This window comes from Sinocyclocheilus grahami, unplaced genomic scaffold (genome assembly GCF_001515645.1).
Source record: "Sinocyclocheilus grahami isolate Dianchi unplaced genomic scaffold, SAMN03320097.WGS_v1.1 scaffold442.1, whole genome shotgun sequence".
NCBI classification, from domain to species: domain Eukaryota; kingdom Metazoa; phylum Chordata; class Actinopteri; order Cypriniformes; family Cyprinidae; genus Sinocyclocheilus; species Sinocyclocheilus grahami.
Window position 1 is genome coordinate 765,238 of NW_015505621.1, and position 15,059 is coordinate 780,296.

A 15,059-nucleotide genomic window follows, 5' to 3' on the forward strand; every position below is an offset into this window, starting at 1 on the left:
CTCACACTCACACTCACACTCACACTCACACTCACACTCACACACACACACTCATACACACACACACACACACACACGTAAGAAAAATCACCAGAGATCTCTTTAACATCTCAGCCGTTTCTCCAAGACAGCTTTAAAATTCAAATGAGAGCATTTGGAAGCTTTTGCTGATTCTTCCTGCTTCTTAAACTCTCAAAAATGGTTCCCAATGGGGGTTATCAGAGCCATTTTAGGTTCCCCAAAGAACCTTTCAGTGAACAGTTCTTAAAAGAACAATTTTTCTTATAAAGTCTGAACGGATGAAGCCCACCCAAAAGAGATGGAGAATCACACACACACACACACACACACACACAGTGTGATACTGCCACACATAATGACTTCTATTGTTCATCCAGAGCAGCTAATCCTCACGAGATCAAACCGTTCAAGAACAGACTGAGAGAAGAAAACAACAGAACAGCTACATGCCACAAAACCAATGAAAGACACTTTAGTTGATAACAACAAGTGTCCAGCATAAATACACTCTTGTAGGTGTCATCTTAAACAAAAAAAGAGATGTATTTCTAGTTCTGTGCATTTCATTCCAACAGAGCATTTAGTGGAAAAAGCAGCGACTCCGAGGCCAGCATCACTATTATTAGGCTACTGCACATAACTAAGAGTTACATTTTGCAGATTGCAGAGTACAGTAAGAATCAAGTAAATGTAATACTACAGGACATGATGTGAGAACGTGAGCGAGGAAAAAAGAAAACGGGAAAAAGATGAACAGTTGAGTCATGCTTTGATAATAACCCATGATACATAAACACATCCACCCATTCATTAGGGGAGAGGGTTCGCCAGAGCTCACTGACGGAGGGTAGTGCTGTCCTTAGCACCAGGAACGACAACTTAAAGTGATAGTTCAGCCAAAAATCAAGCAGTCGTCTTTTACTCACCCTCATGTCGGTCCAAACCTGTTTGACTTTAAAAAGTCAACAAAACTGAGATTTTTAGTGGACCGTGTGGAAAACAGCAGCACGGACACTGGAAGTAATAAAATAAAATAAAAAACAATCATACAAAGAAAAAAAAAAGTGAAACCATCATTGAATTGCAAGTCAAATTAAATACTTCACATTCAAAATATTATAAAAATCATTTATTTGAATTCATATATAACACACACAAATACATACTGAATGACATGACACAAAACAGTTAAATCAGGCCTGTACAGTCAAACAGAATGTCTGGCAGCACTCGGCCAAAACACCAGCTGATCTCTGAGGTGATCCTGAAGTCTTCAGGAAGGGCTACAGACGGTATAAACGTCAAGGTGAAGGTCAGTGAAGGTATTTGGCACCAAACTGACTGAGAACACATTAAATCTCATATTTACTCAAGGGCTGTGAAATTCCCCTTGTGGAGCAACAGTGTGTGTGTGTGTGGATGTGAATCAAAACACACACATATAACATGTCAAAAGTTTCTGTGGGCAGTTCCCAGCATGCAGTGGGCCTTTATGACAACAGGGCGATGAGGGCATCCAGAAACTTCCCCCTGTCCTCCATCTTTAGCTCTATGACTGCAGAGAGAGAGAGAGAGAGAGAGAGATTCATAATCTGTTGGGGCATGTTAATAAATGCACACGTGTGCATGTGTGAACGTTTGTGTGTTTTGGGGCCTAGCAGAGCTGAAGGCATCTGGCACCAAACTGACAGAAATGATGGGAAAATCGACTGAGATGCTGACAGAACGAGTGAATATAACGGCATCTCATGTGCATGTCAAATAACTAAAGTGTTATAATATTGCACGATTAATGCAAACTGTTCGGTGACAAAACAGTCATTCCTCAACACATTTTTCCATTTAACATTAGTAGAATTTATTCAAGATTTGGCTTTGAAATGAAGTTTGGCACTGGTGTCTTATAGTGTGACGTTGTATTCCATGTAAAAAAATAAAAAATAAAAAAATTGACATTCAGGAACACAGAAACTTGTTTTGAACCACTGCCCCCATAAATAAAATACATAAATAAACTAACAAAAAACTAAAATACATTACTATAACTATAATTAAAATGAAAACAGAAAATATAGAAAACAACAACTATTTAAAAATATTAATAAATACTATGAAAGTATCCCAATTAGACTAAAATAACACCGTTTTGAAGTTTTTCAACATCACAGTATTTGTTTTCTACTCATTTTCTTAATTTCTTCTCCTGACACACACAGCAGTGCTCTGCTCTGCCCTCTAGTGGTTAACATGCTGTGTGTGAGACCCCTACCCATGATGCTGTGCAGCAGTGACTTACCTGAAGTGTCGAAATGATCGTGTAGAGTTCTGGAGCTGGTGCTCTCAGCTGGTGCATGTGTGAACGTTTGTGTGTTTTGGGGCCTAGCAGAGCTGAAGGCATCTGGCACCAAACTGACAGAAATGATGGGAAAATCGACTGAGATGCTGACAGAACGAGTGAATATAACGGCATCTCATGTGCATGTCAAATAACTAAAGTGTTATAATATTGCACGATTAATGCAAACTGTTCGGTGACAAAACAGTCATTCCTCAACACATTTTTCCATTTAACATTAGTAGAATTTATTCAAGATTTGGCTTTGAAATGAAGTTTGGCACTGGTGTCTTATAGTGTGACGTTGTATTCCATGTAAAAAAAAAAATTAAAAAAAAAAATAGACATTCAGGAACACAGAACACAGAAACTTGTTTTGAACCACTGCCCCCATAAATAAAATACATAAATAAACTAACAAAAAACTAAAATACATTACTATAACTATAATTAAAATGAAAACAGAAAATATAGAAAACAACAACTATTTAAAAATATTAATAAATACTATGAAAGTATCCCAATTAGACTAAAATAACACCGTTTTGAAGTTTTTCAACATCACAGTATTTGTTTTCTACTCATTTTCTTAATTTCTTCTCATTGCAAATTAAAAAGCAAACTCCTGACACACACAGCAGTGCTCTGCTCTGCCCTCTAGTGGTTAACATGCTGTGTGTGAGACCCCTACCCATGATGCTGTGCAGCAGTGACTTACCTGAAGTGTCGAAATGATCGTGTAGAGTTCTGGAGCTGGTGCTCTCAGCTGCCTTTTCAAAAGCCCGGCCAAAGAAACTTGAAAATAAAAATGATTGGAGTTAGAATTAGCTGAAAAAGAGAGCATGTAACATCTCTATATAAAACAAACCCACTTTTTCTTGTCGGACGTTTCTGATTCTGGTGGAATTCCCAGGACGATCACGGTTCCCTTCTCCACATCCAGAGGAGCCGCCATTATCAATGGAAGGATCTTACAGCGTTTGTTCCTCGTCTGACAACGACATACACATGAGAACTGCCATGTGTTTAACGTGCTTAGCTTTAAGATGTTTTTTTGTGGCTTAGCAGCTTAGTGTGATTGCTGACAAACTCCACAGACACATCACATCAAATTACTACTTTCATTCAGTATTTTTGCCCACATGTACTTACAGAACAGACGAATGCTTTGAGCAGGTATTTGCAGAGGAGAGTCAGAGCCAGAGGTTTAGAAAACAGCTTCACATCTGGTGTTCCCTACAAACAGAAAAAAACAACTTGGTTTCAACACGATAAAAGAATTAATGACAACAAAAATAAAAACCGTCGTCATTTAGTCATCCTCATATGATTACAAACATCTTATTTTGTTTTGTGGAAAACATGAGCATTGGGCAGAGTTGACAAGTAATAATAATAATATTCATTTTAATAATCGTAAATATTTATTTTATTGTTTTTCAAAATTACAAAATTCAATAAATATATTACTATAGAAATTATGATTATACTATAAAAGAGTATTTAATAATAACAAGTTATTTCTTATTTTATTCAATTATAAATATCAAAACAAATCAATAAATACGACTATAGTAATAATACTACTGCATTAGAGTATTGAAGAATAAGAAAAAGAAAGGAAGAATAAGAATCTTATTTTACAGAGCAACTGTAAAATGACAATACAAGTATTCATGGCTGTATTTAATTTCCTGCTTTCAAAATGTTTACCATAGAGCTTTAGTTTTGACACCAGATATATATCTTAATTACAAATTTGGTGAGATGGCTGGCACATACAGTGTTTTCACTGCAGACCTGCAGAGATGGACCAGCATTCACAGAGAACCAAACTGCTGTGAGACACTGAAAACACCGGAGCTAATCCTGTTAAAAATACAGTGTTGTACTTACTACAGACTACAATTATGGGGCTTTTCCATGCTTGTTTTTAGAGTTTGATGGAAAATTGCTCCACTCCAGAAATATAAACTTGAAGATTACCTCCAGTAAATGACAATAGAGGAAAGGCCCCTGTGAGAGTATGAGGTTAGTGCAGATGCAGCTCGCCACTGTCTGCTGAATGGCCTTCAGTTTCTTCTTGGCCAGAGCAATGCCTAAATGCAACCACTCCAGATTACTCCTACAGGGACACATGAGAAACGAGAGAGAGTTGCTGAGTAAAAACGGACATTAAGAAACCACGCTGACACTTTACAAAATCAATGAAAAGGATTTTTTATGGTTCTAGTTTTAGGTAACTATAATAACCCTGTTTCATACCTGGACAGACAGTCCAGAGCTTTGATGAAGTTGTCCGTTGGGGTTTCATCCTTCTCCACGTTCTCCAACAGGGCGGCCGCAGCGTGAACTACATCACTGGCCAGGAACCGGTTCTTAAAGCCAAAGTGTACGGCGAACGTCTGCACACGGATGTCTTTCATACTAAAAAAAACTTGAATGATTAAACATGACAGATACTGACTACTGCAAGAGTAATCTTTTCACTTGACTCTCTCTCACCTGAATTTATTGGCAGATTCCTCGATGACTTCACGCAGGTTCTCTTTAATTGTCATATCCATAGAGTTAAACTTCTGTCGCACCTGCTTGAGTGGGAGACTGGGGGAAAAACAATTATTAAAAAGATACTTTCAACCCCAAAATCTGACAGGATGAACCAAACTATAAAACAACCATAATACAATTTTACTGAGCATTAAAGGAATAGCTCACCCAAAATTAAAACTTCTTGAGAATGTGCACACCCTCAGGCCGTCCAAGATGTAGATGAGTTTGTTTCTTCATCAGATTTGGAGAAATGTAGCATTGCATCACTTGCTCACCAGTGGATCCTCTGCAGTGAATGGGTGCCGTCAGAATGAGAGTCCAAACAGCTGATAAAAACATCACAATAATCCACACCACTCCAGTCCATCAGTTAACATCTTGTGGGTATTTGTAAGAAACAAATCTATCATCAAGGTGTTTTAACATTAAACCGCCATAATCCATAACAACACTTCCACAAGCAAAAAAGTCCATCCCCTGCTGTCCTTTCACATCCAAATCCACCCATATATTTGTCTAGAATTTGATTTGGACGGTTTTCGCTTGAAAATGGTGCTTGATCTGTACATATGTCTGTGCATATTTCTCTCCCGATTCAGATGAGACAACGTTTTCACTGAAGAAAGCAATATTATGGCTAGGAGGACGTTTATTTTAGCTGGAAGAATGGATTTGTTTCCTACAAACACACAGTTTTTCACTTCACAAGACATTAGTTGATGGACTGGAGTGGTGTGGATTATTGTGATGTTTTTATCAGCTGTTTGGACTCTCATTCTGACGGCACCCATTCACTGCAGAGCATCCATTGGTGAGCAAGTGATGGAATGCTACATTTCTCCAAATCTGTTCAGATGAAGAAACAACTCATCTACATATTGGATGGCTTGAGGGTGAGAATTTTCAGGACATTTACATTTTTAGGATGAACTATTCTTTTAATACAAATCATTGGCACACATCAACTTTAATGATCTTGCGCAATAAACTATTAATGCTTTAATAAATTAAACATCTTTATCATATTCATATCATAAGTTAATGGAAGCCAAAAAAATATGCCATACATGTGATAAAATTACTGTAATGCAAAGCTTCTTGCTTTAGCAGAAACACCAAAACTGTTCACACCATTAACCAAAGTATTTTTTGTGCGAATTAAGAGCAAGAAGAATAAGATCAGTCCACTCACCCCATGTCTGCTAGGAACTCTTGGAGTTTCTTCTGTCCGTTGATGGACCAGAGTTTAAAGCTGCAGGAGGTGTAACAGGAGTTACAGATGCTCTCGTACAGAGACCAATGCTGATATAACACCAACCTCAGACTGACATGCGGGGTCAAGGGCCAAACACACTAATCACACACACAGCTCATCAGCATGCATCATCACGATAGCATACTACTTATTTTTGATGTACAGCAGCATGCATAATGTATATTGTGCACATTATCTTTATGCATGAATCACTCTCACTTGCTAGAGCACAGAACACACCATTATGCAAAAGGCGAGACATTTTTACACAAAATTAGCAAAAAGAACAATAATAATAATTTTCAAGATGTGCGATATTCGCTGAAATTCACCATAATGAGGTCATGAAACACTGCAGCATGCAGTTTTTAAACAGTAGTACACCGGTTTTCCGTCTGAACACTCATTCACACCACAAATTCATCATCATATGAAGCAGGATACTCGTATTCAAAAGTGATCCTCATGCAGTCGATGGACAGCGAGTTCTCCTCATCCTCATTTCTATGGTTGTGTCGGGACACGTGGCGCTGTAGGGTGGCGATGTCTGTCACATATTTCATGCTATACAAGAAACAAGGTTACTTGAAACATTTGCTTCAGAAGTCATGAGAAAATCAGAGATGTTTCAAAGAGGTTAATGTTGGCAAAACGAGATAAGAGTGAGATTCTTACTGTGGTATTTTATCATGAACCCACTGATCTGTCACTCCAATGACACTCCACCTGCCAACCAAAGAGCGAGCTTTCAGTTCAGAGAACAAATATACACTGTACAATGGTTATTCAAACAGATTATTGGAGTACTTTGAAAAGAAAATACGATTTCAATCCTTCTAGGTAATTTAGCATTTAATTAAATTCTTTAATTTGGCATTGTGAAATTCACTAAAAATAGTTTCAAAGCCAATCTTACACCAAATTGTTTTTTTTACTGTGACTTATTATAGGTAATATAAAATAAGACGCTCACCACAACATGTCTTTGGTGTCTTTAGACATGACCCAGGCCAGCTCAAACATCACCAATGCTGCCTGAAAATAGAATAAAGTGGATACAAATTTTGAGAACAATATTGCATATTCAAGTAGTAAACAGTAGCACTAAGTGATACATTGAATATTCATGGAAATTAATAATTGACAATTATTTCATAAATAAAATATTTACAAATATTGTTTTGGCAATACAAAATTATACAACAAATATATTAGAGAATGTCAGTTTAAAAAAAAAAAGTAAAAAGAAAAAAATAATCTGCATAGTTTATACAATGAAATTTAAGACATGCACAAAATACAGATCAAACCCATACAATCTCAAAATAAATGACATAGATTAGATTCTATATCAGATTAATTACTTAATGAATTTTTAAACTGAAATTAAGACTTTAAGTTCACATTTTGAATGTTCAAAACACTGATGCAATACTACAGAAATATTTTGAAGTCCCACATAGCATTGTTTTAATAAAAACATATGCATGTAAATAATGCTGTTAATCACAATGTATTGTTATATTAGTGCATATTCCAGAGCAACACACATTAGTACAAAAATTATATTTTATATAGTTAAAAGCCTAAAGACATTGATTTATTGATCATGTTGTAGCCCCATCGCAGAGTCCTAGTTACCAATCAAACCATCTTCAAATGAATCTGTCACAAATACATTAATGCATGAATGTCAGACCATATGAAATCAGTTACTCACTGATGTTCCATGAAACTCATACTGCTCGTAGTCAAACAGAATCTCTCTCCTGCAAACACAAACACACTTCAGAATGTAGTTAACACACAAAAATGTGTCAGCACTGGCAACTGTAACATGGAGTGATTGTTATGTTCATAATTACTGACCTTCGAGCTTCCCATTCCCGTCTGGCCCGTTGTCGTTCTATTCTCCTTTCCAGTGCATCCTGAAGCAGTTAACACATACATTAGAGCAGTGAATCTCAACCTTTTGGCGTACCGGACCCCAGTCCAATTCAGAACCATCCTCAAGGACCCCCAGAACAAACTTGACTCATCTATGTATCATTTGTGTCTTTGTGAGGACCAAATGCAGTATAATTCAAGTTAGTTGACTTGTCCAGTATTTGGCCATATCATCAGCTATATTGGATTTTTCTTTCATGGGAACATGTCATGTCAAAATATACAAAATGTATACAAAAATTCATACTTTATACGGACCCCCTGGCCTTACGTCAAAGACCTCTAGGGGTCCACGGACCCCTGGTTGAGAAACACTGCATTAGAGGATCTGAATAGAAATAATCCAGCTACTTCTAACATGTATGACATTATTATGAAACGAGCCTCATCATATCGCCTTCGTTTCCCAGAAGGCTCTGCACTGCCATCACTTTCATTTCCAGAATCATCGCCAGCTTCTTCATCCTCCTCATCATCACGGAAGATGTCATCGTAGGACGGAACACCAAGGTCGTCATCTTGCTTTATCAGAAGCTTAATCTATTGCAGTTCAAATAAAGAAATTATTCATTTGACAATAAGAATATATATATAACAAGATGCATTAGAGCAAATAAAATGCTGAACATTTGTACCTGTGTGTCATTATAGACATTAACCACGTCAACAGGTCGGTGTGTATCACAGATGAAGAAAACGGAGTCTTCCTCAGGCTGAAGGGTCTCCAGCAGGTCCACATTTGCTCCGCAGTTTATCAAAACAAAATACTGGTACTAGAAGATGAAACATACAGATACAAACAACAATTGCTTCTAGATTAGACTCAAAAGCTGAGGACTACTAACCAAATAACAGTCTATACAGTTGATATATATGCCAATGCCAATGTAGACAGCATTTATGGGAGAGCAACTGTAAACTTCAACCAACAACACAGTACCTCGTAATACACAAGCAGTAACATAAGACACAACATTAACACACGACAAATTAATATGTACCTCATAACATCTAAAACATCAGCAAATAATTGTAGCATTAATAGTACTTAAAAAAAAAAAAACATCAATCAATTTAGTAAATATCAACAGCATTTCTGCCTTGGACGACTCCAGCAGACGAACAAAACAAAAAAACTACTATTACGCACCTGATTAACGACAACTTCATAAAATTCCTTTCGAATATCGGTCACAAACATGTTAAAATATAAGCTTATAAAGTTTATATATATATACGACTATAACGTCTGCGTATGTTTTAAGACAAAGTCCTTGTTGTTTTACACTGACTGAAGACCCTGGATCACAAAACCAGTCATAAGGGTAAATTTTCTGAAATCTTAAAGCTGAATAAAGAAGCTTTCATTGATGTATAGTTTGTTAGGATAGGACAATATTTGGCCGAGATGCAACAATTTGAAAATCTGGAATCTAAAGGTGCAAAAAAATCAAAATATTGAAAAAAATCACTTTTAAAGTTGTCCAAATGAAGTTCTTAGCAATGCATATTACTAATCAAAAATGAAGTTTTGATATATTTACGGTAGGACATTTACTAAATATCTTCATGGAACATGATCTTTACTTAAGATCCTAATGATTTTTGGCATAAAAGAAAAATCAATAATTTTGACCCATACAATGTATTGTTGGCTATTGCTACAAATATACCCCAGCGACTTAAAACTGCTTTTGTGCTGCAGGGTCACACACACACACACACACACACGCACACACACACACAAATACAAACAGATAATGTGTTGTTAAAAGTTTGTGTTTCTGTCCTCTTCCTCCATCAGTTCTCCTTCAACATGTTTGAGCCCCATGTGGGCCGGGTTTTCCAGAACCGTTTCTCCACTCAGTACCGCTGTTATTCTGTGTCCATGCTGGCAGGACCCAACGACCGCTCAGATGTGGAGAAAGGAGGAAAGAGTATGTTATGGTCTATAATACTGTAAAGCAAAGCAAGGCAAAACCAAGAATTTATTTAGTAGATTCTACTAAACTAGAACTAATGCAGATATTATGTTGTGTTCTCAGTAATTATGCCTCCGTCTGCTTTGGACCAGCTGAGTAAGTTACATGCATTTAATTAAATATGAAAACATCTGTATTTCCAGTCATGTCTCGTATATTGATTTCACATGTGGTTCGTTTTTCAGGCAGACTTAACATCACATACCCCATGCTGTTCAAACTCACCAACAAGAATTCCGACAGAATGACACACTGTGGTGTTCTGGAGTTTGTGGCAGATGAAGGCATCTGTTACCTCCCTCACTGGGTATAACATACAGCAGATAGACTCGTACTGGATCTTGCTGGCATTTTTCTTTGACACATTATTGTTTTTGATCACGTTTTTTTGTCCTCAGATGATGCAGAACTTGTTGTTGGAGGAGGGTGGTTTGGTCCAGGTGGAGAGCGTGAATCTCATGGTGGCCACATACTCCAAATTCCAGCCGCAGAGTCCAGACTTCCTGGATATCACAAATCCCAAAGCTGTGTAAATATATAAATGACATACACCTTTTACGCAAAACATTTTGAACAATATAACAGCTAATATCTAGATCTGACTGTGCTGATTTATTCAAATTTTAATATTAATATTTTTTCAGATTAGAAAATGCTTTGAGGAATTTCGCCTGTTTGACCACAGGAGACGTAATCGCTATCAATTATAATGAAAAGGTGATTATGTCTGGTAATCGGTATAATAATGATTCAAGTGGTAAAAACCCTGATGCACTAAGCCAGACATTTCTGTCTTCCAGATTTATGAGTTACGTGTCATGGAGACCAAACCAGACAAGGCTGTGTCCATCATTGAGTGTGATATGAATGTAGAGATGCTTATTTAATATACAAGCACACAATAAATGTCATATACCTTATATACACTTCTGATCAAACGTTTTGGGTCAGTAGGTCTTGAAAGAAAGAAATTAATACTTTTATTCAGCAAGGATGCATTAAAATGATCAAATTTGATTCGTTAGGACATTTATAATGTTAAAAAGAATTCTATCTCAAATGTTGTTCTCTTGAAGTTTTCAACACTGATAATAATCAGAAATGTTTCTTGAGCAGCAAATCAGCATATTAGAATGATTTCTGAAGAATCATGTGACACTGAAGACTGGAGTAACGATACTCAAATTCAGCTTTGCTTCACAGGAATAAATCACATTTTAAAATATATTCAATCAGAAAACGGTTATTTCAGATTGTAGTAATATTTCACAAGACTACTGATTTGACTATTTTTTGATCAAATAAATGCAGTCTTGGTGAGCAGAAGACTCTTAGTGACCCAAGCGTTCGAATGGAGCTATACATTTGATGTTTTATCAAATCTGTATTATATTACCTGAATACCTCAATTTATCTCTAATTACACAATTTTTGCCTTTGAGGTGGACTTTGATGCTCCTCTTGGTTACAAAGAACCAGAGAGACACATGCAGCATCCTGAAGAACCAACAGTATGTTCCGACAAACAAAAATCCCTCGCATCACATGACAGCTCAGTATTATAATTCACACATAAGCTGTTCTTAATGCTCATGTTTACCATTCTGCTGTAGGAAGAGGAGACGGATCCCAGTAACTATGAGATGGACATCGGTTTCAGAGTAAGTCAAGCAATGATTATCATTACTGCAGTGCACCTTCATATAATATTTAAAATCAAATGTTACCTTGATAAATTAAGACTTGTCCACTTCAATTAATACATTGGTGCCTTTCCTTCCTGTTTTTCTCCACAGGCATTTACCGGTTCTGGAAATCGTCTAGATGGGAAGAAAAAAGGCATTGAACCCAGTCCAGCACCCCTCGATCCCAGTGACATCAAACGGTACTGACCGGCCACCTCTCATTCTCGCAGTCTAAGTTGAACTTTCATTTTAATTGCTATTTTTTTAAACATATTTTATACAGAGGAATTCCTAGCTATGATTTCAAAATGGGAAGGATCACCTTCATCCGTAACTCCAGACAACAGCCCCGCAAAACTGAAACAGTAAGTGAAGTTACAGGGCAAATAATATTTAGGGTTTAAACAAATCCACATTTCTATGTTCACAAATGTAGTAAATTGTCACTGTTAAAGGGATACTTCAACCCAAAATGAAAATGTTGTCATTAATCACTTACCCCCATGTCGTTCCAAACCCGTAAAAGCTTTGTTCGTCTTCGGAACACAATTTAAGATATTTTAAATGAAAACCGGGAGACTTGTGACTGTCCCATTGACTGCAAAGTAAACTACACTGTCAAGACCCAGAAAAGTATGAAAAGCATCGTCAGAATAGTCCATCTGCCGTCAGTGGTTCAACCGTAACTTTATGAAGTGACGAGAATACTTTTTGCATGCGAAGAAAACTAAAATAAGGACTTTATTCAACAATTCGTCTCCTCTGTGTCTCTCCGCATCACCGTAGTGCCATTTTGGAGAATATCCGCTGAATGCAAGCAGCGTACGCACTTCTGTGTCAGCCGCGCTGCACGGCTGCGCTGTTTTCGATCAAATCAAAGCGTAAATACAGATAGAAAACGTATCCTTGTGTCGCGGCTGTTGAACCACTGACGGCAGATGGACTATTCTGACAATGCTTTTCATACTTTTCTGGGTCTTGACGGTGTAACTTACTTGGCAGTCAATGGGACAGTCACAAACCTCCCAGTTTTCATTTAAAATATCTTAAATTGTGTTCCGAAGACGAACAAAGCTTTTAGGGGTTTGGAACGACATGGGGGTAAGTGATTAATGACAACATTTTCATTTTGGGCTGGAGTAACCCTTTAAGTGACAGTTTAAGTTGAGACACTGTTTAAGTAGAGGTTTTGCAAATCTCTTCTTATTTGAATAATAAGAAAATCATATTTTCTTGTCTCCAGGATGATACAATCAGTAACTTCATTGCATTCTCTGGGGAAGGACAGTCCCTGCGCAAAAAAGACAGAAAACCCTGATTACACATGTACAGTTGACTTGAACACAGAAAGTCAACTACTGTTTGTTTTTTTGTGCTCTTTTTGAACTACCGTATACTCAGCATTTATTTGACAGTTATTTGATGACACGCACCTGATTTTTCCATAAGGACCTCACTGATGTTTCTCTGCACATGACAAATGATGTTTTACAAAAGGTTTGGTGTTCTGAATCCCCTTTTTCATATATTAGGAAAAACAATCCAGTGACCAACACTTGTTCTGTAACATTTATATGCATACAACTTTGAATTATTTAAATAAAGTTCACCCTGCATTTCATAAGACTTGTTCTTTATTTACTTTAAGATGAGTTTTTATCATACACCTTCTGCTTCGTACTTCAAACCATATATTATTGTAATAGTTTTATGAAACATGACATTATTAGTTCATATGACTTAATTCAATAGTTCACCCAAAAACAAAATTTACTAAAAATGTACTCACCCTCAGATCATCCAAGATGTAGATGAGTTTTGTAGCGTCTGGACCAATCAAACACACAATTTTTCATTTGATTTAACAAATCAGTTATTCATTAGATTAACAAATCGTCACAGTCCCCTCACCCAATAAACTGGGTGCCAGGATGTCTGCAACGACACCAGGCCCCCCTGGTCCCCATGGCAACTGATGCTGATATCACTGGTTTTATGACCCACAGGAATGTGAGTAGGGAAAATCACTACCTTTTTATAGGAAGAGACACAATGCACAGTAGAAATGGACTTTTCTCTAATTAATCCATAGGAAAACCTTTCTTTGAATGAACACAAATATCCTTCAGGTCATTGTGTATGTTGTCTTTGAGATTTTATACTGTTTTATGCAGGCTTATGATGGAACCACTCGTTCCTGTCATCTAAACCACTGCTTCTGGATAAAATACGAGTCCATAATCCATAACAAAATTTCCACCAGTGGAAAAAGTCGTTGAGAAAGTAAAATTATTGATAGGACTCTTATTATTAGCCGGAATTGATTTGTTTCCTACAAACACAGCTTTTCACTTCACAAGATGTTAACTGATGGACTGGAGTGGTGTGGATTATTGTGATGTTTTTATCAGCTGTTTGGACTCTCATTCTGACGGCACCCATTCACTGCAGAGCATCCATTGATGAGCAAGTGATGTAATGCTACATTTTTCCAATTAATTTTGGTTGAATTATTCCTTTATGATGATCACTCTTGTTTACACGTACCAGGTCAAAAACAACCTGATATTCTTTCAGTGACATCAGAAAATAATTTCAACACAATTTAACAAAGTATAACCACAAGACATTGTTAGACATCAGTTTATTGTGATAAATTTGTCAAAACAGAACCTTGTCCATTTAAAATATCCAATATTTCAACAGTAACTTATAACCAAAGTTCAGAAAAGTAGAAATGTATCTGCGAAATGGGCAATTAAAACAACTTTACAGCTCAAACATAGATTTTTATACAGAAAAGCAGCTTTAAAAAAATGGCAGATCTACTTTTAAACATTCTCAAATGCCCATAAACGTCTATTATGATTGTATCACGGTATGTTTTAATTTGTATACACCTTAGTCAGGTTAGATTCCATATTTAACAGTTGAAAATGAGGCTGTGAAAGACAGACTTACAGTCTTTACAATGGCACACACTGCATGAAGGTCCTCGAGTTTTTGTTTACTGAAAGTTCTTCCCCCCAGAATCAGCATGTTACTAAACAAGTTCAATCCACTAAACGCAATATACTTCTATCTGTCACAGTCTTGCTTTCATTCCTGTCAAAAAGTCAATATTTACCCAGACAAAGGTCTAATAAAAGTGGAACATTACTTTAACACAACTATTATAGATGAATTCACTACACAGACTTTGAATATGTTTAATATCAATCTAAACGGATGGTTCGGAGACATGATAAAAAGAAAAATTAGGATGTTTTATCTTTATTTAA

At 36.6% G+C, this 15,059-nt stretch overlaps 2 protein-coding genes across 2 annotated transcripts; one reads left to right on the forward strand and one right to left on the reverse strand.

Annotated features, from left to right (window-relative positions):
- Window positions 1-1,175: 1,175 nt before the first annotated feature.
- On the reverse strand, window positions 1,176-9,075 carry LOC107552147 (CDC45 cell division cycle 45 homolog (S. cerevisiae)). The gene is made up of 16 exons (XM_016233977.1): window positions 9,052-9,075; window positions 8,747-8,884; window positions 8,496-8,651; window positions 8,034-8,092; window positions 7,885-7,933; window positions 7,138-7,199; window positions 6,840-6,890; window positions 6,609-6,728; window positions 6,102-6,233; window positions 4,862-4,960; window positions 4,622-4,783; window positions 4,343-4,481; window positions 3,509-3,592; window positions 3,229-3,347; window positions 3,075-3,151; window positions 1,176-1,576 (listed from the first exon to the last, which is right to left on the reverse strand). The coding sequence occupies exons 1-16, from the start codon at window positions 9,073-9,075 to the stop codon at window positions 1,512-1,514; spliced, it is 1,536 nt and encodes a 511-aa protein (XP_016089463.1). The 3' UTR covers window positions 1,176-1,511.
- A 31-nt stretch (window positions 9,076-9,106) lies between these two features.
- Window positions 9,107-13,388, forward strand: LOC107552148 (ubiquitin fusion degradation protein 1 homolog). Its single transcript, XM_016233978.1, has 12 exons — window positions 9,107-9,143; window positions 9,887-10,048; window positions 10,157-10,189; window positions 10,279-10,400; window positions 10,492-10,622; window positions 10,738-10,810; window positions 10,894-10,962; window positions 11,536-11,604; window positions 11,707-11,754; window positions 11,890-11,978; window positions 12,062-12,143; window positions 13,022-13,388. The coding sequence occupies exons 1-12, from the start codon at window positions 9,107-9,109 to the stop codon at window positions 13,094-13,096; spliced, it is 990 nt and encodes a 329-aa protein (XP_016089464.1). The 3' UTR covers window positions 13,097-13,388.
- The last annotated feature ends 1,671 nt before the right edge of the window (window positions 13,389-15,059 follow it).